This window comes from Paramacrobiotus metropolitanus, unplaced genomic scaffold (genome assembly GCF_019649055.1).
Source record: "Paramacrobiotus metropolitanus isolate TYO unplaced genomic scaffold, Prichtersi_v1.0 Parri_scaffold0000004, whole genome shotgun sequence".
Classification (NCBI taxonomy): Eukaryota; Metazoa; Tardigrada; class Eutardigrada; order Parachela; family Macrobiotidae; genus Paramacrobiotus; species Paramacrobiotus metropolitanus.
In genome coordinates this window covers 2,090,944-2,114,795 of record NW_026570224.1, presented here as the reverse complement: position 1 = coordinate 2,114,795, position 23,852 = coordinate 2,090,944, and the positions used below count along the sequence as shown (strand labels likewise).

Here is a 23,852-nt window from a genome sequence, read left to right as displayed (position 1 = left end):
AATGTAATTTGCAAGTATTTCTAGCCTTCTACTTATGCTTATGAATTGTTAATCAGTCAAATTGAGTTCATACTAGTAAGTAATCGTTTTATTCGCAAATTTCATGAATCATTTTGGTTATGAATCACTGGCTCTGACTGAGGTAACACGCTCTGACTTTACACTACATATGCGTACATCGCAGCACGCACAATGGAAAGACGACTCCGTTTGCAGTTTTGCATGATATGTTCCTTCTGTGCTAGAGTAGTGATGGCGATGTCAGCTGATTTTTAAAAAAAATGTCTGTAAAAGTTCTCGTATGAGGTAAACATCATATCGGGATTTTTTAAAGCATAATAATTTTTAAATGATTCCATACAATTGCTGACGTTATAGTTTTCGAAGCTACCAATCTATGGTAACGGTGGAGATTCCAAACCATGCAGTGTTCGAGTTGATGCCATCTTCTCCAGATTTCTTTTGCTGGTATGTTAGGTTTCAAGTTTGGGTGAAGTTGGTATGTTCCAAATACAATTACAAAGTACATATCATAACAAATGTACACTTTTACCTGCAGATTTGCGCGTAATTTTCTTTTATTTCAGTTTTCAGATACACGTTAGTTGTAGGAAGCATAGAAGATAAGTTAGATAACTGATTCACACCCGTACATCATGCTGGATTTGGAAGTTGTTCCTGAACGCTCCCTGGGATGCGATAATTGCGAGTTCAAACTGGGCAAGTTAAAATATCAGTACGATTAATTGGTCATTATTATTAAAACCGTAACGTTTTTGGTTGTTTTTCTGGTGTGGTTTCGTATTTTCGAAGTTCTAAGTGGTGTTTAGACATATTTAGTTTATTCGAATTTAAATTGGCGCAGGTATGCCTTTCATGCAGGCAGTGCAGATCCTCCAGAAGCAGTGTCGAAACGTTAGTGTCGTGGATGTGAATTATGTGGAAAACGTGAGTGCATTTATAAGCCACTGTGACTTTACTGTTAGATTGAAGCTTTATTGTCAGTTACCAAGAAGAATGGAGCGCTTTCGAAACCTGTTTGCGTACTTTATTCACAGTGCTGGTCTGCCTTGTTAGGCATGACATGCTGAATTCGTTTTTTAGCACGCTATACTTGCTCCAGACTTTTATGTGCATTCTTCTCTCTAAATTATTATATTGCTTTTGAAATTTAATAGGCAAATTTTACAGGATCCTTTAAGTGCCGATTTGGTTTTGAAATTGACAAACGATGGAATACGCCTCATCTTCGATTCGCAGTCACAGCGTCTGAAGATAATAGAAGTGTTTGACATGGGCAAAGTGAAACTGAAATATGCGTAAGTAAAGCGTTTAAGAAACCATTTTTTAAAATTATCACTAGAAAGAATGATGTATTTTCCTTGTAGAGGCGTTGTTTTTTGCTCTCCGGAAATATCTCCAACACGAAGCCAGATTGATCTCTCATTCGGAGCCACCAGGCCACCGGAATTCGACAATAGTCAGCAGTCCTTTATTTTGAGTTTCCGTGGGTTATCCTTCTCGTTTCCCGCTGTTGTGAACAAAAGCGCTTCGGCCGAGAGAACCAATCCACAATTTCCTAATCTGAATTCCGTATTAGTGTCGAAAATGTCCGTGTTCAGTGGCAGCTGTTTATCCGAAGCAAAGTAAGTGTTTTTTAAAGGCGCATATGTGATGTGTAGTCCAATAACAGCCTGGAAAATATGTAAGCAGTGCAATACAAGTATTGCTGTTGTCGCTTGGTCGGGTGAAGAGTCAAAAAGGACAATTGTCAGTTGTGCAATATTAATACAAAGCTACAAACTGTTGCAGCTATAATAGTATATATAAAATGTGGTTGTTTTCGTTAGAGTGATTGAACTACCTTTCCATTGCTACAATGGAGGAGTGTATTCCCACAGTTTGGATGTTTTACGCGAAGATTCCCGAACATTTGGCGTTCAAGTACATCTTATGTTTGAAGGTACATGCTCCTTGGTGCCGTACTCGTTAAGGTCACGTGCGTTGTCTTATACTATTGAAACTGCGAGGCCATGCGGGATATTGCATGCACTGTTCATGTATTGTAAAGGTTGCTTTGTAAGTGGATAGGTTAAGTGCACAAACTATACGAGTACTAAATGTCTACTTCTGTGTAACTGAAACTGTTACATCTTATTAGACAATGAAAAACATGTACAGCGAAGCTACAATATTAACACTTTAAACTAAGCTATTTACCGTAATCCTAGAATTTTTTTTTGATATTACTAGCAAGTATCTAAGGGATCACTTTGAGATTTGACTGCAGAAATCTTTGTAGAACTTTCACATTCTTTCTCATGGGCTCATATGTTTTGATGATCATGATGTTGATTTTCATGATTGCTTAGGTATTGATTCAAGCACATCCCCGAGCAAGCTAAAGGAGGCAAAAACAATCTGCTTTGGTAATACGGTTCAGGATGTCCTGTCCCTGCTGGGTGCGCCTGGAAAAATATTTTATAAAGCCGAAGATAAAATGAAGATTCACGCCCCGCCGGAGCAGCAGCTACGGCAATCTACCAACCGTTCCGATTACTTCTTCAATTATTTCACCCTTGGACTGGTATGTTTGCATTTATGGGATCGTTACAAGCTACTTGTATGATTAATAATAGCATTTACCTCTCTTGCAGGATATCCTATTTGATGCTGTTACTCAGCGTGCTAAAAAATTCGTTCTCCATACAAATTATCCAGGCCACTACGACTTCAATATTTACTATCGGTGCATGTTTAAAATACCATTGACGAAGTCGACCCCTGTGGATGGGGGTTCACAAACGTCGCTACTGGACCAAACGGAACCGATGACAGTGACGGCTTTTTCTAAGGTACATCGGATTGCGGTTTGCTTGAACCAGTGCGCCGTGCTTGAGCTTTGATGTGTGAAAAAATTGTTCTAAGTGGAACGAGAAAGAGCTTATATTGCGTTTGCACGAACAACACTTGTTCGTCCAAAATGTGTACCCGATTCTAAATTCGAATAAGTGAGTTCATTGAAATCACAGACGACTATATGACGTACATGTGTATCAGATTTAATTAACGCTGACCTGACGCTAATGAGCCGTTTTCTTTGTAGTGGGACGAAATCCATACTTACATTTTGGGGCCTGAATCTCGTCCTATAGTTCTAAATAGAATATCCTCAGTTAACGCCACAAACCCGTTTGGACCAACATACTGCTATGGATATCAAGACATGATCTTCGAGGTGATGCCAAATGGACACATCGCGTCCATTACGTTGTATCAAATCAAAGAATAGAAGTCCTCTGAACTTTTTAGAGGTAATATTTGTATATACTAGGATGGAACCACTTTGCACTATGAGTATTGAACTGGTGAATTGCATGAGCTCATGGTTTGAATTTAGAAATGCCTGTGTTGCAATCAAATCACCAATTCAATATTGCTTCGAATTTTAATTGTAAACAGGCCGTGTATGAAGAACTACACTCCGCGATTCACTGCGACGTTGCAATAACTAAAAAGGTACATAAAAAGCTAGCAAACAATGCAGCATCAGTAATGCATTTTCTGTTTTCTTTCTGTACCAAAACCATTCGGAAACACCAGATTCAAAAAGATTCTACTACAAAATGGCGTGGACTGTGCTTAAAAAAAGTAGTATGGAAATATGCAATACAGCTATAAACTGAAAATTAACAACAAGTAAAACTAACTAAGAACAAATCAACCAGCAGTTCAGGGGGAAAAAGATCTCCGGAAGAGCTGGGAAATTAGCTGCTGGTACTCGAGGCCACTTTCGCATCACCGCCGCCGGGCACCTCCTCATCATTGTAAATATTCTCCGCCTTAAGACAAAACAGAAATATTGCCCCTTGAATTATAGTATCACCTTAATTTTGTAAACCTTTGTAAGTCTCAAGACAGCAGTATATTTTACAGATAATAAATACAGAAACAGTCTTCACAACCCTTTAATTTTGTATGTTCTTTCCAATCCCGAACGGGGTCAAGATCATCAAACCACTTACCATTTGCCACACTTGCATGATGTTGTCCTCGGACACTGAACAAATTACCCATGGCTCGTTAGGATTCCATGTAAAATCGGAGATCTTAGCCGTATGGCCACCATGGATGAAAAGCAGTTCCGGAGGGCCATCTTCGGCATCCTCGGCAGACTGTTCGTCTCCGATTTTACTACAGAAAAACCCAAATATTTTATCTCCTGCAGTTTTCTGGATTTAACTGTCTGTCACATGGAAACTAGTCACTGACTACCAAATTTCTGTGCTACCATTGAATCAACACCGGCATGCGTCGTACTAACCTTACGTCACAACCATATTGTGGAACTCGTTTGCTTACCTGAGATCCCAAATCATCAGTCGCCGATCAGTACCGCTCGAAGCCAAAATGGTTTCATTGTGTGGAGACCACTGAACTTGGAAAATCTCATCGCGGTGGGACTCAAAGGAATGTAATTTCAATTTGAGATTTCGCAAATCCCACAACCCCACAGTCTAAAAAATGGAACTTACTAAATACAATTAGACGACGAATAAAAAGATGTACTTACCTTATCAGCCGATCCCGTAGCTACAATAAATTCACTGTAAGGATTGAAAGATAGACAGTTAACTTCCGCCTCGTGTGCATCAACAATCTGGCTTGGCTTCATGGGATCATTATGACGCGTATCCCAAATCATCAACTTATGGTCATCTCCCACGGATCCGAAAATTGAATCGTTCAGAACATGCCATGCCACATCCTAGAGACATAAAATCATTAGCGTATAGCGGAAATAAGAAAAAGGATCAAAACATTAAAATCTTGTTCTCTCAGGTAAAACATTCAAGGAAAACTATCAGTACCTCTACAACAGCAGTATGCGATCGAAATATATCCTTGGGATACAGTTCTCGCTTATCCTTCGTTGCAGCATGGATATCCCAAAGGCAAATGGTCTGTAAACCACAAGGAGATGATATCATTCCAAAGAATAACTCAACTATATAGTTCCATTAAAAACAGGCAAATTTCTCAATCTGTAAACTTTAATGTGTAACGATAAACTACGAGATAACGCTGATCTGAATTTTTCGTCGTTGAAACCGGTGCGATGACCATTTACAACTAAATGTGTACCATGTCGTCCGAAGAACTGAGGATGTAGCCATTTTTTTGCGGGTTCCAGGACAGACCGTAGCCTTCTTTTGTGTGGCCCTTCAGGCGCAAATCCGGGACGACACGGTTATCCGCTACACAGCCGAACGAAACACCTGTAATCCAGGAAGACACTTCGAGTCGAAATATCCTTACCTGGGCGTGTAGGGTGGACCGAATAATCGAAAATTAGAACATCATTGCGTGGCGTCTTCGTAGCGATAATGTGCGGATTGGCCGGGCAGTAACGAGCACGGTTCACTTCCCCTTCGTGGTTGATCTTCACTTCAATATCGATCTTTCCCCCAATGGATCCAAAGCCACCGAATTCTATGCGAAATTTTAAAAAATGATTTTTTCCAGTGCAAGCGTGTTACAATTTTCTACTTGTGTTTACCATTGCGTTCATCATCATAACGATCCGCACGGAAGCAGCGCTCGTCGTTAGGAAGCTTCACGGCCGCGATCACCAGATGGTTCTGTTCGTCAGACCTGAAACGCATCCGGTAGATAGTAAGTACGTATAAAGTTGCCACTGCCAGGGATGATCATTCCTACGTGTGGGTGCCCAGGATGACGCGATGGCTAATGTAGTCTTTGTCGTCGTGCCTACAAACAGGTTCCTCACTTGTAAGCCAAAACGAAATGGTATGACATTCTAATACGCGCAATAGCAGACGAAGCACGTATTTTCATACTTTTGCATATCCGGGAGCCATTGCGCTGTCAAACTCGGCCATTCCAATGCATGCGACATGACCAGATCGTACAAAAACGGACAGTTCTTCTTCCAGATTTTGTACTCTTCGTTGACAATGCGGTCTTCCTCTTCTTCAGACGGCCGACCGCCTACCATTGCACCTGTGTAATTCCCTTTTATAACTTACAGCATCAGTCAAAATGTGGAAAGCAGAAAGTACCTTCCGAAGCCATTGTACTTCTCCGATGATTCTCAATTTTCAACTTCCAAATCAAAGTTCCACGGACTTCTAGTCCGAACTCAAAGCTTCACCGCGCGAAAACCAAACTCTCGATCGTTAAATCGCAGAACCACAGAAACTCTAGAGATCTGTCCCAACAATGCCTAAAATCCTCAAAATACCAGATTACGGGGTACCAGCAGCGAAGTATAGTTTAATGCTACTTTGTAGTGCGATCATAAAAGCGCCGAAAAATTTTTAAAAACAAACACTAGTCAAACAGTTTTTAATTTTAGGATGCTGCCTTGCCCTTGCATGGCAAAAATAAAATGCAGAATTAAAAATAAGCGGACCGTTTGAGTCAGGGTGGAATGGATTCCGATCTAGACTATAGACAAATAGACTAAAGCTGCTCAGAGATATGACGATGCCGTTTGCAATCGAGCACATCAGCCCGCCCATACGGAATTCTCACGCCATTCGCTATAATTAAGTCGGAATACACGAACGTTCAGTGCAACGTCCAGGACATTTCGATGCCGATTTCGTGTCGAAATGTAAGCGGACTTCGTTGCGTATTCTATCAAAACCAGAATTTGGCAGTGATTATTATTTATTGGGAATTTTAGCGGTACTCTTGTTGCGAAAGTATTTGACTTTGAAGTTTAAACTGTGAAATACTGCAGAATAGGAACTTCAGAAAATTTTCCAAGAAAATTTTTAAGCCGGTAAGACCCTTAGATACAATTTACAAGTGGCATTTCAAATTTTTTTGCAACAAATTTTTTTGCAGATGATCCTGAAAGACCGACCGTGCTGAAAAGTCACAAGTGTCTCATATGCTGCGAATCTTGTGAACTGTGATGGCGCATTGTTTGTTTATTTTATTTTTATCACCGCAGCTATGCGCTACTTGTATGAGTGCATTATAAGCCTACGGTGTTTGTGCAAACCTGTGTGATACTAATGACTGCGATAAAGTTTACAAAATTTAATCAGATGGCTCGCCATATGCCATATGGTTCATGCCTCCAAGGACTCGTTATCTGGAAGTGGCGTCAGGTTTTGACGCCTCCGTCCGTTCCCATCCTCCTGTGAAAAACCACTACATGATAGAGATGTCAGATATTTAGTGAATTTCTGGATTGAACTGGTGCGCAGTAGTTGAATTTAACTGAACGACCCAATATCAACGGTATTATTTTTCACGAAATGTTTATTTATGTGTCTCGTCGTGGATTTCGGTTGTGGATTTAATTTGTTGTTAATTGAATTCATGGCGTTATGGAGACTGCGAAGCTGTTAGGTGGATCGCTTGTTGTCGTCGTCGTGCTGTTGATATTAGAAATCTCTGGATTCAGTCTGTTTGGATTTTTTTGGTTGGTCCTGTGTACAATCCCTCCATTTCTGCTTGGTGCTACATATATTGCATCCTTGTACAGCAAAGCGTATCTAAAGCGCAACCCTTTCCAACTGCGGGCTTTCCGGTATGAGCAGTTTTTCTCGGATCGTTTCTGGCAGAAATGCTCGTCCTCCCGACAGAAGCCGCCGAAACTGGATCGACGGTTAACGGGCAGTAGCGCTGTGGATGAGCAGCTGCAAGAATTGCTCAACTTCATCTTCCGCGATTATTTACTGGCGTGGTACAAAATGTTTTTCAAGAATGACGAGGAATTTCCGTTTCTGCTACGAAGTGAACTGCACAATTTTATTGTGGATTTCTCCGCCCTCTGCAAGGATATCAACTGGTTGCAGTTTTGTACAGAAGAATTAATCCAAATATTTGCCACACACGTGCGACTGTTTAGAATAGCTAGTCGTACCAAAGATCCTGAATACACGATAGAGCAGATCTTTTTCCAGCTGGAGGAGAAAGAGTTCGGGTATTCGAGAGAAGCCGTATGTATAGGTAAACAGCCGCATATTCTAAGCAGTAGAAAATGAAAAAATGTGTTTTTGTGTTTCAGGTGGTTTATCGATTTATTTAATAGTTTAAACTTTAAAATAACACAGAAATCGTCAGTAGACCGTAAGCTTTGGACAGGAAAATTCTATGGCCAAAGATTTCATCGTCGTAATATGAAAAACATTAATCTTTCGCTAATAAAAGCTATTTTTACTGTATGCCAGTATGATCTTGTTCTTGTGCATTCGGCACTCTTGCGCTGCTTATTAATAATTAATGCTTGCTTTTCGAATCATACTTTCGTTGATTTTTTTCATTATCTCATTGCGTTTTTCTGCAGATCTGGTCACAGAAAAAGATTATTTTCTCCAGTTAAGTCACCAACTCGTATATATGCACGGAAGTCACCGAAGCTTTGAATGTCTTCCATACCGGGAGCTGGCCAAAGAAGTGTTAGCCACTCAAGTTTTCCAGTCGTTGCTCAAAACATTTTGTGATCCGGATTACATCAACCAGACGATAATATGGCTGTTTTGCACTGCTGAAAACATCGGCATCAACAACGAGTGTTTTGTGCAAGTTCTGCGAGCGTCGCCTAATCTGAGTGAACTGAAAGTGCTGGAAGGAATGCTCATTACGGAAATCGCGATACAGCGTGCCAACGATACTGGAGGCAGTGCGAGTGAAGAAACAAAAGCCAAACTGAATAGTCTACTGTACATCAAGCAGCTGTTAGATCACCGGGTGCGTTTAGTAGCCAGTGGCGCCGACGACAATCGCTCGCAGTATTCCCTGGATGCCGCGACAACGTATAACGATTTCGCTCGCATGGTGCCGGTTAAACGGCCCAGTCTGGAAGAAGTCTTGGATAATTCCATAGCTCTGAGCTTTTTTCATGAACTATATGGAAACCAAGAACGGAACGCCATTAATTCATTTTTACTTGACTTGTGCTGGATTTCAGGCCTCTGCAGAACAGTTGCTGGAGGTAAGCGTAAAATCAAAGTAAGCGCTCCGGGTAGACAATTTACGTTACTAATTAATTTTTACACATTCTTTAGTTCCATTTTGTAGCTTTTGTCTGCGTTTTCAGGAGTACAAAAGCACCGGAACACAGAATAAGCTCGAATTACTTCGGAATCAAGGCTTGAACATAATTTCTCATTATTTTTCCAACCAAACGCAGTATCAAATCAGCATGGAGGATGAAATTCTGCTGAAGCGTGCCCGAAAAATGCTCATTCAGGAGGTTCCGTCGGCGTATGCGTTTAAAGAAATGCAGGATAAAATCTACAAAATTATCCGCGAAAACTATTTTCCGGCTTTCGAGCAGTCGGATCGCTATATGAAAATGCTTTTAGAACTGAATCTGCTTCGTCCTATGGAAGAAAGTGATAATTCTTCTGAAACCAAAGATCACCAAGGAAAGCCGCGCTTATCAGCCAGTATTACCTCCACTATGGAGTCCAGGGATCCGCAGACTCGTAAATCGTTCACCAATTACTTAATCGAAGTGACCGCGCAGTATCCTGATGGGAAAGGGAAAGTGTGGACAACTTGTCGGCGTTATATGGAATTCCATGATCTGCACGTGCAGATTGAAAGGCTGTTCCCAAATTTAAGTGGCCTGAATTTCCCCGGAAAGAAGCTCAATAACATGACCAATGAAGTGTTGTCGAGAAGGAAAACAGAGCTCCATCTGTATCTGCAGACGTTGCTCTTTGAAGATGTTTTGAAAAATAATGAAGGTTTAGCAGAGATAATGGAAACCTTTCTGCGACAAGAAAAGTACGAGATGACTCGGAACGGAGTTGAACGGCGACTGGACACAATGGTTTTACCTGTCATAACTTCTGTTCGCTCCATGACAAACGCAGTCTTAGCCATGCCACAGAATGTGGCACGTCTCTCGGACACGATCCGCGATGGCTTCCTTAAAGTTCTCAACCTTGATTCTATTGATTCCGGTGCCCAGAATGGTGCTTTTTTCGACAGTGAAATCAACGAGAACATTCCTTTAAGAATTATGATGACTTTAATGGACGAGATTTTCGATCTCAAATCGACTACACAGTTTTGGCTGCGCAGTCAAGTGATAACAATTTTAAAAGGGACCATGAAAGCAGTGTACGGGGATAAAATTAACAGGATGATTGTGGATTATGTGGACGAGCTGACGTCGACTAAAGAGATCGCCAAGGCTTTGTCGGCCATGAAGAATGCTCTCTGGCCTGGAGGAATACCTCGTGAACCGGCGCAGCCCCGCGATGAACGCAATAAGTATGCCGCACGGGTGTGTGCAAAATCCGTATTGCTGACCATGATGACCGAGCATCTGAGCGCGACGTTGGGCAGTCAGACGACCAAACGAGGTGCCTTGAGATTCTTCGACTTATTGCAGAATACCGCACTGAATCGCCGGTTATTTTATGTGATTTTAGAAAGTATTTTGTCCACATTGTATGAAAAGTATCCTATGAAAAAGTGGTTTGTGTCGTTCCATTCCAGTCAAAAGCTACCCAAACGCTCTTCCGCTTCAACATAGTCTGGCAACTTTGATTTGACTTGTGAAACATTTCAGAAATGGTGATGTGTTAGTAAAATCTTGACTGTTCGCAGTGCGCGATCTCGAATTATTGGTGATAATAGCTGATGATTACTGCTTTGAAATAAATTTAGCCCTTCTAAGCCCACGTTTAGTTTTACCTGCGTTAGGCTTACTGCTAGTACTATGTAGTTTTTACGCGTTACTGGGAAGCTTACGCGTAACCGGCTTCCTTTTACTGAAAATGTAATAACAAGTTATAATTGGTTACAATGACACACAGGAGTGTAGAATTCATACTTGCCCTATTACCCTTTATCTTGTTTCAAATTTTGTACAGATAAGCTAATTGTTTGACTTTACCGTGCATCGGAACTGCAACAACCAAAAACAGAATGCGATGAACAACTGGCACAATGCACGCATCGCTCCTCTTTAAAAACTTGCTTAGTACGTAGTTTAGTACTAAATTTAAGTTATGCTTTTCTATCAATAAACACTCTATACCACCATCAACATCCAGAAACATCCTGGAACGACACTGTCATCCGTCAGAAGATTAATCACTATAATGCGCCAGAAACAAACATTCAATCAACTAGCTTTCGGAGATGCGTCCTTAGCACTTGGAGTGGTCGACTGGTCTTTAGCAGCAGTGGTGCTAGCCTGGTATTCTTTTACAAGTTCCTTCTTGTTAACTTTTCCCATTTGATTTCGAGTAATTTCCTGACAATTCTGATCTCTCTGGGTGCATGATACGCGGGGAGCATTTGGGTTATCCATTCGGCAACGGCCTTATGAATTCTTTCTGCATCATTACTCAGAAACTCTTCGGACGGCTTATCATTCAGCAAGATATACGATACCACCTTCTCACCCCATACGGCATCCGGTACACCAAACACAACACATTCCGCAACGCTGGGATGCTCAGTTAACCGCCGCTCAATATCCAATGCGCTCAGCTTGTAACCTCCCGATTTAATAATTTCTGTCGAGGTACGACCAAGCAAACGGTACACACCATTTCGCAACTCGGCGGTATCGCCCGTACGAAACCAACCATCATCGCTGAATGATTCGCGGGTGGCTTTTTCGTTGTTCCAGTATCCACTGAAAATATTGGGACCCGAAACCTACGGCAAATATTTCAATTTCAAAAATCTGGAGTCTGAAAAAAACTAACACACTTATCCTTTGACTGTACCTGAAGTTCGCCGACCACCGGTTCATCCAACCTCTCCGTAGTGACATGCTTTATGTGGTCTTCATTTTTAGCTTCCTTATCTTCTTTTGACTCCTTACTTTTGCCAGCGTGTTTCTTCAAGTTTTCCAAAAAGGTAGGCTTTTCTGTAGGTTTATCACCCTCCTTGGGTACTGCATTTTCTTTCTCTTTCACAGGCACAATCCGTGTAACCACATTCGGAAAGGGTTGTCCTACAGTGCCCGGCAGCCGTGGACCATTTAAGGGATTGGTTAAAATCATGCCAGTCTCCGTCATTCCATATCGCTCTAGGAGTTTATGCCCAGTCAAATTTTCCCAAGCCCGGAAAACACTATCAAAACAAAAGCAAACCCGGCAGAGTTAAACCCACAGAGTGAACACAAATTATCTGAAAAATCCCGGAACCTGATTCTTAACGTACCTGTCCGGCAGCGGAGCAGAACCACTTATCATCAAGCGCATTTTGGAAAGACAGATGCGTTTCACTTCGCTCTCACTGGGCAGTTTATTACGATGAGCTTTATAATACTCCAGTAACTTAACATAAATGGTCGGCACCGCGGTGAATACATTAACTCGATTCTGTTGCGTGCTGAGCAGATGTCTCCACACCTAAACACATACCACACGAGTAAACCGGCAGTCTACCACAGCAAAGAGAGAAAACTGCCATCAGCTTACCGTTTCCGGTTTAAATTCGGGCTCCATCCACACAGCCGCGCCACATGATAGGGGCGTTATGAGTCCATTGACCAAGCCGTGCAGATGATACAAAGGCAAAACATGGAGCAGTGTATCCTCCGATGACCACCGCCAGGATTCAGTCATGGAGGCCACTTGTCCAGTCAGCGCTTTGTGTTTCCAGAGAACACCCTTGGGTTGTCCGGTGGTGCCGCTGGTGTACAGAATTAAGGCAGCGTCATCCTCTGGCGGAGTCAGCGGAGTAATTGCCCGGCGTAATTCCTCGGGATTGGAGACAGGAAAAATTGGCTTAATCGGGAGGATTTCAGCGCCGCAGGCCTTGGCGATGCGTTCCGCTGAGGGCCGGGTTTCTTCTGAGCAAAATATCACCGACGTGTCTGAATTCTTCAAGAAATACTCCAATTGTGGTTCCGGATGCTTGATACCCAATGGAACGGCAATTCCACCTGAAACCGAAAAATTTTGCGTGCAAAGAGCAAAATGTTTCAAAACATACTGAAAATCATAGCACTGAAATTGCAGGGCAAACCACAAAAGCAAAGTACGACGTGTTTTGCATGCGCCACACACTCGCGCTTCTCGCTTTATTTTCTGTAAGTTAACAAGTTACAGCAAAACTGTAAAACTCTTACCTTACCTGTTAACCTGTTATGGTTCATACCTTTTAGGCTAGCAGCTAACAAATTAGCAAAACTTCACATTCAGCTAAATACAATTCACTGAAGTCGATTTCCGTAAAACCAATTATTTCACTTTTATCAAAATTTTCTAGATATACCTGATAGCCATGTAGACCACAAACTTATGACGAAGGAAACATCGTGGGGAGTATAGATGGCGATGCGCTTCCCATGCAGTGTCTTGCTCTTGGACTTAATGGTCTTCTCTACCTTGAAATCCTCTTCCAGTTTCAGGTGATTAGCATAAGCCGCCGAGGCAACATCCTGATAGGAAAAGGAGCGTGAGGAATCCCTGTAGGCTTCTTTGCTGGAATAGCTAGGGCAAGTTAAGGCTGCATGCCAGCTGGTAGCAGTCTGAGCTTGATTAGCATGGCTGCAAGTTCCATCGGGATTCTCCACATGCTCCACATCGACGGCTTTGCGAAGCGGAGTAGCATGACTAAGACTGGCATAATTCAGGCGACAATAAGCCAAAGATTCCAGCTGAGTCTTTCGCAGTACAGTTCGCACTCTAAAACCGGATGTCTTGGCCAAACTCCAGCAGCGCTGCAGTTGCAGCATTTTCACGTTCTGCTGCAGAAGTCGCTAAACGATATCTCAAAGGCAAGAGATCTTCCAACCACAACCGCAACAATCTGAACAGTTAACGTAACGAATTTACAAAGCTCGCGTCCTAAGCATACTTTTACCGTGGAAAAGCATTCTTATTATTATTAAGAATATCTGGAGATATTAAAATTGCGGGGAAACTAAATCAGGCCCCAACAAAATTTGGACAAAAATAAAGATAAGATCACAAGAAATCCAAGAAAAGCAACAATGCAACAACAAGCAGACAAGCTGGCAAAAATACTTACAACGTACCGTAAGCGTACACAAACAGCCCCTACGCTAAGATTTTCTGTCATCTGTGCCAAAGTGCACATAGTACGCATACAGCATAGTCATGGCATTCTCCAAAAATTCGTTCATTTGTTTGGTGCGAGTATATTCATCGCTTTTGCAGTTTTACCAGGACTGTTTACAGTTTGCTTTTTGAAATTCAGCATTTTCTAATTTATTTGGTGAATGTTAAATTAATAATTAATAGATCATAGCTTTTATTTCGTTCTTAGGAATAGCTATGGAGAAAATTCTGGAGCAGCAGTTACTGCAAGCTGGCAAGATTGTGGAAGCCCAACTGGACAGCGAGATCAAACGGCTTGATGAATTGGCATCAAATGAAGACGATCTTGAAGCTCTTCGCGAACGCAGACTGCAAGCCATGAAGAACGAAGCTCTGAAGAAGCAGGTAATGGTCTCGCCAGTTGCGAAGTACTTCATGAATCCACATACACTTATATCACAGTAGCTCGCTTACATTAGTTTGCCGCATGGAGTCCGGCATTTTCCAGTTTATTTTGAATGTTTGTAAGTAAGTGAACTACGAAATGCGACTTTTAAACTACCCCATGTCTGTCCGTAACAGTAAACCGCAATGGAAAATCATATTAATTGTGGGTTTGTAGGAGTGGAGATCGAACGGTCATGGAGTGTTTTCCGAGCTCGGCGACGAGAAGGACTTCTTCCAAGCATGCAAAAAAAGCAAAAATTTAGTGTGCCACTTCTATCGACCTACCACACAGCGCTGTCAGATTGTCGATCAACATTTGGAGCTGCTGGCTAGAGATCATTTGGAGACACGTTTCGTGAAGATCAACGTGGAACGCTGTCATTTCCTGGCCGAACGGCTGCGTATTGTAGTTATCCCTACCATCGCTCTTGTCCTTGACGATAAAGTGGTCGATTATATTGTGGGATTTGACGATGTTGGGGGGCGCGACGATTTCGCTACGGCACAATTGGAATGGCGTCTGGCGCATGGAAAAGTAATTAATTTCAGCGGAGATTTGTCCATTCCACCTACGAAGACGAAGGCACCTGCTTCTGCGTCCACTCTCGGCAGAACTCAGAATCTCCGGTCGAAGGCCAATGATTCTGCAGATTCTGATAGCGATTGATCTTTTGAGTAATTTTTAATTATCATATTTTTTTATCGTTGGTTTAATTACTGGCACATTCTCACTGGTCAGTTGCGTTTGGTTCGAGTTGACGAGTGAAGCGTCTCATTTATTTGCCCCCATGTACACTGTACATTGTACGGCATGGTTATTCCTATACATTTTTCAAATAAAAAAATCGGAATTTAGACACCGATAAGATTCTAGTAACTCACATCAACGACTGGCAGGCACCAAAACCATCTTGGCACAATAATACCACAAAAAACAAATAAAACTTTTGGCACTTATTGCAAATCATGGCAATTTCTAAAACAACCGGCTTCTGAGTTTTGCAACGAGAACCGGCATCTCTCGTACCTTAGAATGCACTATGGAAGAAACAATGAAAATCTTCAAAACTGAAGGGGTACTTAATAGCATTTCTGTACACAATAAAAAGATACTTATTCCACAAATTTTTTGACACGTCCCTGAAGTTTCAGCACAGTCGCTCTAGAATTTTCTTCCGGATAATCCGATACCGCAACGTCTTTCCTGACAACGTCCCAATTCTTCAACAATTTTGCAACGTTGTCGAATTTGATTCTCGTTTCTGAGAGCGTATCACAGTACGCGCTGATCAATTCAGCGGTCTTTAGATCTGAAGGCGAGCCATGTAATACCTAAAAACAATCACACCACGGTTAACATTAGATCGCTTCCCAATTTAAAGCGTCTAACTCCAATGAATAACTTCCTAACCGAGTCACATAATTTTAACTCAACCAGCAAAACAGCGCAACTTACACTTGTAATACTTTCAACAATACTGTTCGTAACATCAGCGAGATCACTGCACTGTTGTCGGCACTGCTCGAAAGATACACCCAACCCATTCCCGTTAATTTCCAGTGGCTTATCGGTCAAACCAATTCCAGCTTTTATAAGGGCAATGGCTTTAGCAGTAGGCGACTCTCCTACGTTGTCTTCACTAGCAGTCACACTGGTCCGCGAAGTACTGCTTTCTCGTGCCCGCCGCTCCAACCTCTGTTTAATGGCGGAGACTGAATTCGTATCCTCATCTTTTGCAGTATTTGTGGTCGGAGTTGACAGAGCTTTTCGTTCGCTACTACGACTTCTTAAAGTGCCCAGAGAAAGACGACCTCCAACAGGACGCCGGTCCCGGCTCTCCCGATGCCCCGCACCGTCAGGAGAATTCGAACCGTCTGTCAAGGTAACATGACGTTTTGCAGAGCGTTTGACATAAACTGCACGGACCATAAGAACAAATAAGAATATACAATGCGCTCACCTAATGAATTATCAAGTGATGTTAACCGTGACCTTTGCGGTACAGTTAAAGGCGGACTGGAATGATCTTCCGTTTTCGGCTTTGTTTGAGCCAAACGAGCTTTGGCCCGCTCAAGCAAACTGTTATAGCCGTCCACTGCATAAAATTAAAAAATTAAAATTATTACAATTTCTGCTAACGGAACCGTAACACAACAAAAAAATTCTTACATCCGTTGCGATCTTTGAAATCACTTCCTGCAAGACTGGTCATTGACGTAGCCCGTCGAATGTCCTGTGCGGGTTCAGTACCTAAATGTTGGGTAAAAAATGAAAAACGTGTTTTCTCCAGCAAAACATAAAAGTATTTTCCGAAACATTCGGCAGTGCAGCGCGTAACTGTGGTCATAGTAGTAAAACATTCAGCAGTTACCGTAGCCTCACATGCATTTTAAGAGAAAGCGTGCACGCAAGACAGAACCCACACCCCGCAAGCCACCACCCACCGCGAGAGAAAGAGGAAATTTCAAGCATCGGAGACGGTTGCCTCAGATATGGTTGTACAATTCCCAAAGGGACTCCACGAAGCGGTGCATTTATGCTAAGCTGTGATGGTCTAGTACGTAATCGCGCAGCAGCAGAAGACAACGCAGCGCCAGCAATAGGCAACAATCTAGGAGAAGTCTGAGTACCTTGACTATTACGGTCATCTTCAATAATACTGCTGCTCTGCAGTGGTGTTGATAAGTTTTGCGTCGATTTAAATTTTTGCCGGTTGGCCGAAAGTTTGGCATTCTGGATCAATTTCTTGGATGGAGATATAGGCGGCGTCGGTTTCAAAGCAACGGTTACCACAGAGGCAGGAGCCGGTGATGCAACCACATCGCCGATGACAGGTGTAAGTGGCCCTGCTAATTGATGCTTGCCGACACCACTCTGGCGATGAGGTAAGCGACTCTTGAGAATTTTGTCAATACCGGATGCATTCAGATTCAAAAACTTATTAGCCACTTCAGAAGGGGTATGGGGCCGGGAATTCATAGGGCTTGAGATAGAGGCAGTGGAGTTGCTTCCCGAATCATCGCGCACAGATTCCGGAACAGTTGGAGAACCTACAGCAACACCAAGAGATGATCAATATGAAGTAACTATCATTGATCTTGTAGTTCTAATACAAAATACTGCGCGTCATGGCTGAGCATTCGAATTTCCTGTGGATACGCCAAGAAAGATTTTTCGAATACAAACGTGATCTTGTATTAATAAATCACGGATTAAACATAATACCACGATAACTTACCAGCAACCAGATCATTAGGGCCCTTAAAGATCAAAGGTGAAGCTATCGGTCGACGAGGAATTTCTTCATCGTCCAATTCATCCCTGACAGCCTTCCGTGGCTCACCCAAAAATCCCATGATGGACGGTTGCGACGGTTGTGCTTTTACTGCAGACCGTTGGCCGGCATCTTCATGAGCAGCCCAGGGGGCACTCAGCCGTCCGGAGCGTTTCGCACCCGGAACACCGTTGGTTGACTGTGGCAATGGCTCTTGTTCAAACGGTATAAACATGCTCTGACCTTTTTTCAGTCTTTCCATACTTTTCACCGATTCACTAGACGAACTCGCAAAACTGCGTTCACTCCGCAATGGACTGACCAAAGATCGATCGGCTCCAAAAGGAGAAACCCGCTTTGGTGAAGAGTGCATTTCTGAATCGGCGGATTCGCCCACAAGATCATCTTGTAAGAAAATGTGGTCCATTTCATCAGCCCATCGCCCACGGACGCGTGGCACACTCGAATCCTGACTGGGCGAATTTAGTACTTTCCCCTCTGCATTCTTTGCCCAGCCTGGTAAAGAGTTCTCCATAGGCGTATTATGGAAAATATCTTCAAGTTCTTCATCCACAGCATCACTGCCGTTTATACTAAGCTCGGAAAAGCTCGTCACACTGTTCATTGGGCTTAAGGGCATTGATCGGTCCAATTCAGATAGTGGAGTTTTCGGACTGGAAACGTTTTGATCCGCCGCTACTTTCCATACAAAAATGCACCTACAATATCGCCATCGTCTCAGTGATCAGTGATATCAGTGTTTAAGTCAATTGTAATTCAATTTTGTCGGTCCTTTAAATACGTGCACTGCGTGCTCTGACCGGAATAAATTTAGTATGGTTGCTTTTATATCTTGAATTTAACAGAATGCGAGTACAAATATATTGCAATTCAAGCTAAAAACGGACTCTCGCGGCTTTTATTTTATTGCAAGTCTTGAACAAAAACGCACCCGTCGCCGGAAACTGATATCAATGTTGATTCTTCCTTGTTAAACTTCAATCCAGTTACGATCTCCGAATGCCCGGAAAAAGCCGCCCAACAGTCCCCACCAACCATGTCGATAATAGCTAGATTTTTGTCACTGCAGCTGGTGGCAATAAACCTTCCCGAATCATGCAGATCCAGTTTAATCAGCGCTCCTTCATCGCTAGCCGAGCCTTTAATGGTTTTCTCCAATTTGCGGCTCTTAATACTGTACACTCGTAACTGCCGGTCCTGGTTTGCAGTAATAATACTCTGCGACGTAGGATCAATATCCATATCATACACGATCCCGCCTTTGGACAGTATTTGATCGTTCAGGATCAGTTTTGGTCCGCCTTCCGGGCTGTACTGAACGGTACGTAAAATCACCGCTTTATCGACTCCACAGCTGATCAAGCCAAATTGCCGGGCACCGTTTAGTGTGGCAAAACGTAGTGCCGTAATACTCGACGAATGATCATCCAACGTTTGTAAACAATCGTAATCATTTTTCACGTCGAAGACCTGGATCAGTCTATCTCGTGAAGCGGATGCCAGCAGCTCATAACCTGCCGCATCAGCAATGTTTACTATTAGATGCACTTAAATGAGTTTATCCAATTGATAACGCTCACCTGAATCTGGTTTACTGTACTCCAGACATAACACTTCGGAATCATGTGCCTCAATTTTATAGGTCTCCTTCATGGAATTCAGCTCATAAATGCTGCAATACAATAATAGTACATTTAAGGCGCTCTTAGCGGTCGGCTATCTAACCGTTATCTGTAACTACTTCAAGAAAACTTACTGAATGTGCCCCATGCGATCACCACAAGCAATCTGTTCGCCATACGGATCAATCCTCACACAACGGATACCGTATTTGCTGTCCGCGTGCACATCCAAAGGATCAACACCCCCTACCAAATTCAAACTGATTTACACAGAACTTATACGAGTGTTGTACACCTTCAAAACAATTTCGTAGTCACGAAATGTTCGCATAACCATAACAAAAAAATTTATTTATAAAAAGAAATCCATTTAATAAAGTAGTACACAATAATACATTCCTTCATATCATTCACTTAATGCATTTACTGAAATTAGAAAGGTAAAAGGAACTGAATATTTTCCATCGAAAATTAAGTTTAAACAGAAAATCAAGCCAATATCAGAATGAAATTCACTGCTCGTTTTCTCACCTGGATTGATCTCTTTGTTGCAAATGTACTGAAGTGTCGGGTCATTGTACAGAATTTTTTGTGTATAGGTACAAAATACATTTGTTGGTGTGGAATCCGTGGTCAGTCTGGTGGCATTTATATTCCACATGCGAATTGTATCATCACTGGAGCACGACAGGAAAGAACCTAAAGGCAATAATGGCTTCGACTTTCTTAAATGGGTCGGTGCATACACCTGCAAGAAAAAAAGACCATTAAATTTCTAAAACTGAAATCGCTCAATATTTTATTACCACTCACATCGACACCCCATACACAGCGGCTATGGTACAGATGAGAGCACAATTTTGACGTTCGATCCGGATCATGAATATCCCACACATAGAGGCTGTGGTCATTAAATATGACGATAACGCGGTCGTGTAACTCATCAAAAGCAATCGCTACGCATTCAGGATAGGTAATTCCGTCTGTGTTTCTCCGGCTCAGTTGGTCGGCTTTCGTAAATTTTGTAACGTCCAAACCCAAGTGGTGAGGTAGCGGAAGCATTTTCGTTAGGGTCAGCATGGTAGGATCGAAAACTCGGACCATGCCCGCAGCACAGCCAACAACAATACCGGTCTCACCAGCGCTCAAACAAGTTCCGGCGGAATTCTATAGACACGCAAATAAAGTTGGCAAATAAAGCAAAACACTGCTGAGAAACCCTTGAATATCAAACACAGGTCAAAATGTGGATTACTAATAGATAATTTTATGTGTTCCGGCTGTCTTCACCACACAAAACTAGATACAACAGAATAGCTTTACACCCATAGCTTTTGACCCATGATGTTCAAAATAAAAATTCAATATTAATAATAATTCTTATGGTCAATATTATTAGTCATTACCGTTTTTTACCGCTTGACATATTTCAAATTCTGAAATGTTTGTTAATTGCCAACCTTCAGTGGCATCAGTTTTTCCAGAGATCTTCGACTGTTAAACTGGCAAACATGTCCCGATTGTGTAACCGCGTATGTGTATTCGGCACAGATTCCTTTCCCGCACACAACATCCAAGAAACATTCATCTTTGTATTCGCCCAACACGGCAGAACGGCCGATCAGCGGCACAATATCCGCTCGGGCGTTCTAACGGAACAATTTCGGTCATAAATTAAAACATAACTCGTGCGCATGCATAATATATAACTTTGATGTCCATTATTCCCATTCACCTTTTCTAATTCCAAATACCAGTATTTTACATGACGGTTTCCAACGGTCACAAAAAATGAGCCGTCTTCCGAGAACGCTATCCCTTTTACCTGTCAAACATGCAAAATCACCGCCATACTGACATCGAAAAACAACAAGGGAAACAAAAAGCAAAATGAAATCTCAGATTCTCAATTATTAAGATGCATAATTTATAAATTTATCTACCGATAGGAAATTCTTTTTATCCCAAAAATGATTGATTGATTGTGGATGTTTACGTTTTTCAATTATGCGTAAAAATGCAGTAATGATCGAGCGTCCGAACCGTTGCCGCCTTACCTCCCATGTCACTTTATTTGTGGCCGCTTTTCGATTATTGCGCCAGTCCCAAACAATCACAAGGTTGTCGTGATGAGTGCCGACAGAGATTAAAAACTGTGAATCAGGTGAAAATGCCTAAAAACATAGACAATCAACAAGTACTTCCTGACATAAGCGAGTAATAAAGCATGAAAAATATTTACAGCAAGAGTAATGCCATTCTTGTGACCCGTCAGTTCACAAATCTGAGTCGACTCTTTTGTGTCCCAGATGCGCAGGCAAGGGGTTTGTCCGCACTAGAACAAACAGAATAAAAGAAACAATTAGATGATTCTAAGCTTAATAAATTGTTATTCTAACCCGTTCATGGTCGTTTATGCATTTCGATGTACCGTAAAAACGCCTTCTACCGTCAATCCGAAATTACATTATGTACTTGTACGAGTTAACCTTGCGTTCTTTCTTGTTATTAGGCTAAAGCGAACAAACTGCACCACTATCTTCTCATCAGTATTTTAATCAAAATATTGGGCTTGTAATCACACTTGTACACCTTCAGACGATAATCCACTCTATTATCGCCGATGAAATCGCTCGTTTAAATACATACTCGTCAAATGTCCGACACAATGTCAAATCGCTTTTCCGCAATCAACCTCGCGGCAATTATTCAGTAGGATGTTTTGTATAATTCTTTCTGCTCGCTGAAGATAATCATCGTTATAAATGTCCGATGAGGACACTTTAATAGTATTCCTTTGCTATTAAAGTGATTTATGACCGGTGTATGAACCACATATAATTACAGTACCAGTATTCTGTAATTGTGCATACTTGAAGTATTCAAATTATCACCACGGTGAGTTTTTTTATCTTAAAATTAATAGAAAATCCCGAAACTATACTGAAGATTGAAAAATTGTAAGTAACCATTAAGTTTACCAAGAGCACTCAATAAAAAATTTCGAAATTATCAATGTCACTAATGATAATTATTGATATACAGCTTATACTTCAATTCCCGCATTTTCGAATAACTTCAATGCAGGCAAAAAGGCTACGCAAAACGAATTGTCGCAAATCATATTTGTAAAACAATATGACGCTTGCGGCCCTAAGTAATGGCAGCAATGAAAACGCAAACAAATTAAGAAGTAATTGCTCATACCTCTCCGCTAGCTAAATATCGTCCGTCCTTGTTGAATGTTACGGCACTCAAAGTTCTCTTGTTCGGAACAATTAAATGCTGCTGCGTATCAGACACAGGATCAAGCAGAACCACGGAGCAGCTGAAACAAAAAGCAGTTCCTGATTAAATAATTCATAGCGTTAAATTTTGGTAATATCGCTGATCGCACCTATTACCTCAAATTACTTTCAAAATGTACGAGACACTGGTCTTTACGAGTATATTTGGAATTTATAACAGTGTATTAAAAAAATTATAAGATGATATTATGTTAGCCGGAATCCGGCGAGGGATAACAATACTATAATCAGAAACAATTTTAAGTGATAGTTATATTTATTTACACGGCAAGCTATACTGTACTAGAAATATCCCCCGACAAAAAATACTTTACCCAGCAGTGTAGGCAATTATCCCAGTGGTGGGGTGTACAGCAAGGCCAGCGTTTGAAGTTACTGTCAGACCCAAAACTGTATCCAACTGGACCTAAACGCGGTTAGAAAGTAGGCTGATACTGTAAACGGTAAAAATTACAAAAAGCATTTGTGGATTTTACCCTTTGGGAAAACGACTGCAGTTTTGTCATCCGCCGATTAAGCGAATTCGTTTTCACAGATTTTATTACCGCAGACTGAACGCTACGATCAGCCATTTTCTCAGCTCAGCAACATCAGCACAAGTAGCTGGTTATCCGAGACCTTGAAGCTGATCACAGTGAGCTCTTAAACTTTAAAGCCCCGCAATGCTCCATGATCACATTATGAGCAGTACAGTATCAATCAAGATCTGACGTTTGGATCGGTCACCAAATATTAAACCCAATAATATTCTTTCCAAATGTACAAAACGGATCAAACCATGATTTTAAATCGTAAGTCCACTAAATCTGCAGAGTGCTGGAAGAGGTATACCAGCTTATAAAAATAACCATGCCGCCTTGATTGAAGAAGCAAAAACCGTCAAAATATCATTTTAAACGAATACAAAAAGTAAATTTTATGAAAACGGCTCAGTGGTTGGTATGTGACCGTACTTCAAAGTGAACACGCCAACAACACTACGGAGTAGAAAGCGGATAACAGGTCTCCAGCTGTGTTGAATTAAAAAGCTGCGGTGCTGCAAACAAGTTGTTTTTAACTTTTCAGGCAGCCGCGAATGTTAAAATTCGCGGGCGGAGCTTTCAATGCATACCACGTGATGCAGGCGCACCAATCCAAAAGCACAGAATCTCC

General features: G+C 41.8%; 6 protein-coding genes across 9 annotated transcripts; 3 read left to right on the top strand and 3 right to left on the bottom strand.

Annotated features, from left to right (window-relative positions):
• Nucleotides 1–19: 19 nt before the first annotated feature.
• Nucleotides 20–3,490, top strand: LOC129600382 (phagosome assembly factor 1-like). 4 transcript variants are annotated; one of them, XM_055498886.1, is made up of 10 exons: nt 20–142; nt 379–468; nt 588–720; nt 866–948; nt 1,192–1,319; nt 1,389–1,646; nt 1,851–1,963; nt 2,373–2,587; nt 2,658–2,855; nt 3,107–3,490. In XM_055498886.1, exons 3-10 carry the CDS (start codon nt 657–659, stop codon nt 3,290–3,292), a joined length of 1,245 nt encoding a protein of 414 aa, XP_055354861.1. In that variant the 5' UTR covers nt 20–142; nt 379–468; nt 588–656; the 3' UTR covers nt 3,293–3,490. The 4 variants fall into 4 exon arrangements, with proteins under 4 accessions (XP_055354861.1, XP_055354853.1, XP_055354874.1 ...); XM_055498878.1 differs by lacking the exon at nt 20–142 and adding an exon at nt 214–306; XM_055498893.1 differs by lacking the exon at nt 20–142 and adding an exon at nt 272–306 and having other exon boundaries at nt 388–468.
• A 63-nt stretch (nt 3,491–3,553) lies between these two features.
• Nucleotides 3,554–6,393, bottom strand: LOC129600373 (histone-binding protein RBBP4-like). Its single transcript, XM_055498867.1, has 11 exons — nt 6,084–6,393; nt 5,862–6,024; nt 5,722–5,772; nt 5,561–5,655; nt 5,320–5,493; nt 5,146–5,258; nt 4,872–4,964; nt 4,574–4,768; nt 4,363–4,517; nt 4,026–4,194; nt 3,554–3,842 (listed from the first exon to the last, which is right to left on the bottom strand). The coding sequence occupies exons 1-11, from the start codon at nt 6,094–6,096 to the stop codon at nt 3,768–3,770; spliced, it is 1,296 nt and encodes a 431-aa protein (XP_055354842.1). The 5' UTR covers nt 6,097–6,393; the 3' UTR covers nt 3,554–3,767.
• Nucleotides 6,394–6,682: 289 nt separating this feature from the next.
• Nucleotides 6,683–10,651, top strand: LOC129599872 (sorting nexin-13-like). Its single transcript, XM_055498217.1, is given in 5 exon segments — nt 6,683–6,811; nt 6,877–7,992; nt 8,330–8,877; nt 8,879–8,977; nt 9,083–10,651. Coding segments are annotated over 4 exon segments (2,724 nt in total). The 5' UTR covers nt 6,683–6,811; nt 6,877–7,367; the 3' UTR covers nt 10,535–10,651.
• Nucleotides 10,652–10,831: 180 nt separating this feature from the next.
• LOC129580697 (malonate--CoA ligase ACSF3, mitochondrial-like) lies at nt 10,832–13,986 on the bottom strand. Its single transcript, XM_055471349.1, is given in 6 exon segments — nt 10,832–11,262; nt 11,265–11,670; nt 11,742–12,090; nt 12,181–12,371; nt 12,441–12,907; nt 13,240–13,986. Coding segments are annotated over 6 exon segments (2,010 nt in total). The 5' UTR covers nt 13,703–13,986; the 3' UTR covers nt 10,832–11,128.
• A 92-nt stretch (nt 13,987–14,078) lies between these two features.
• LOC129580699 (thioredoxin domain-containing protein 9-like) lies at nt 14,079–15,322 on the top strand. The gene is made up of 2 exons (XM_055471350.1): nt 14,079–14,432; nt 14,650–15,322. The coding sequence occupies exons 1-2, from the start codon at nt 14,265–14,267 to the stop codon at nt 15,139–15,141; spliced, it is 660 nt and encodes a 219-aa protein (XP_055327325.1). The 5' UTR covers nt 14,079–14,264; the 3' UTR covers nt 15,142–15,322.
• Nucleotides 15,230–23,727, bottom strand: LOC129580696 (mitogen-activated protein kinase-binding protein 1-like). The gene is made up of 18 exons (XM_055471348.1): nt 23,177–23,727; nt 23,015–23,106; nt 22,600–22,720; nt 21,635–21,727; nt 21,450–21,566; nt 21,128–21,217; nt 20,853–21,041; nt 20,206–20,559; nt 19,924–20,140; nt 19,527–19,638; nt 19,351–19,442; nt 18,702–19,284; nt 17,714–18,468; nt 17,106–17,525; nt 16,645–16,725; nt 16,436–16,570; nt 15,931–16,349; nt 15,230–15,806 (listed from the first exon to the last, which is right to left on the bottom strand). Exons 1-18 carry the CDS (start codon nt 23,270–23,272, stop codon nt 15,588–15,590), a joined length of 4,185 nt encoding a protein of 1,394 aa, XP_055327323.1. The 5' UTR covers nt 23,273–23,727; the 3' UTR covers nt 15,230–15,587.
• Nucleotides 23,728–23,852: the final 125 nt, after the last annotated feature.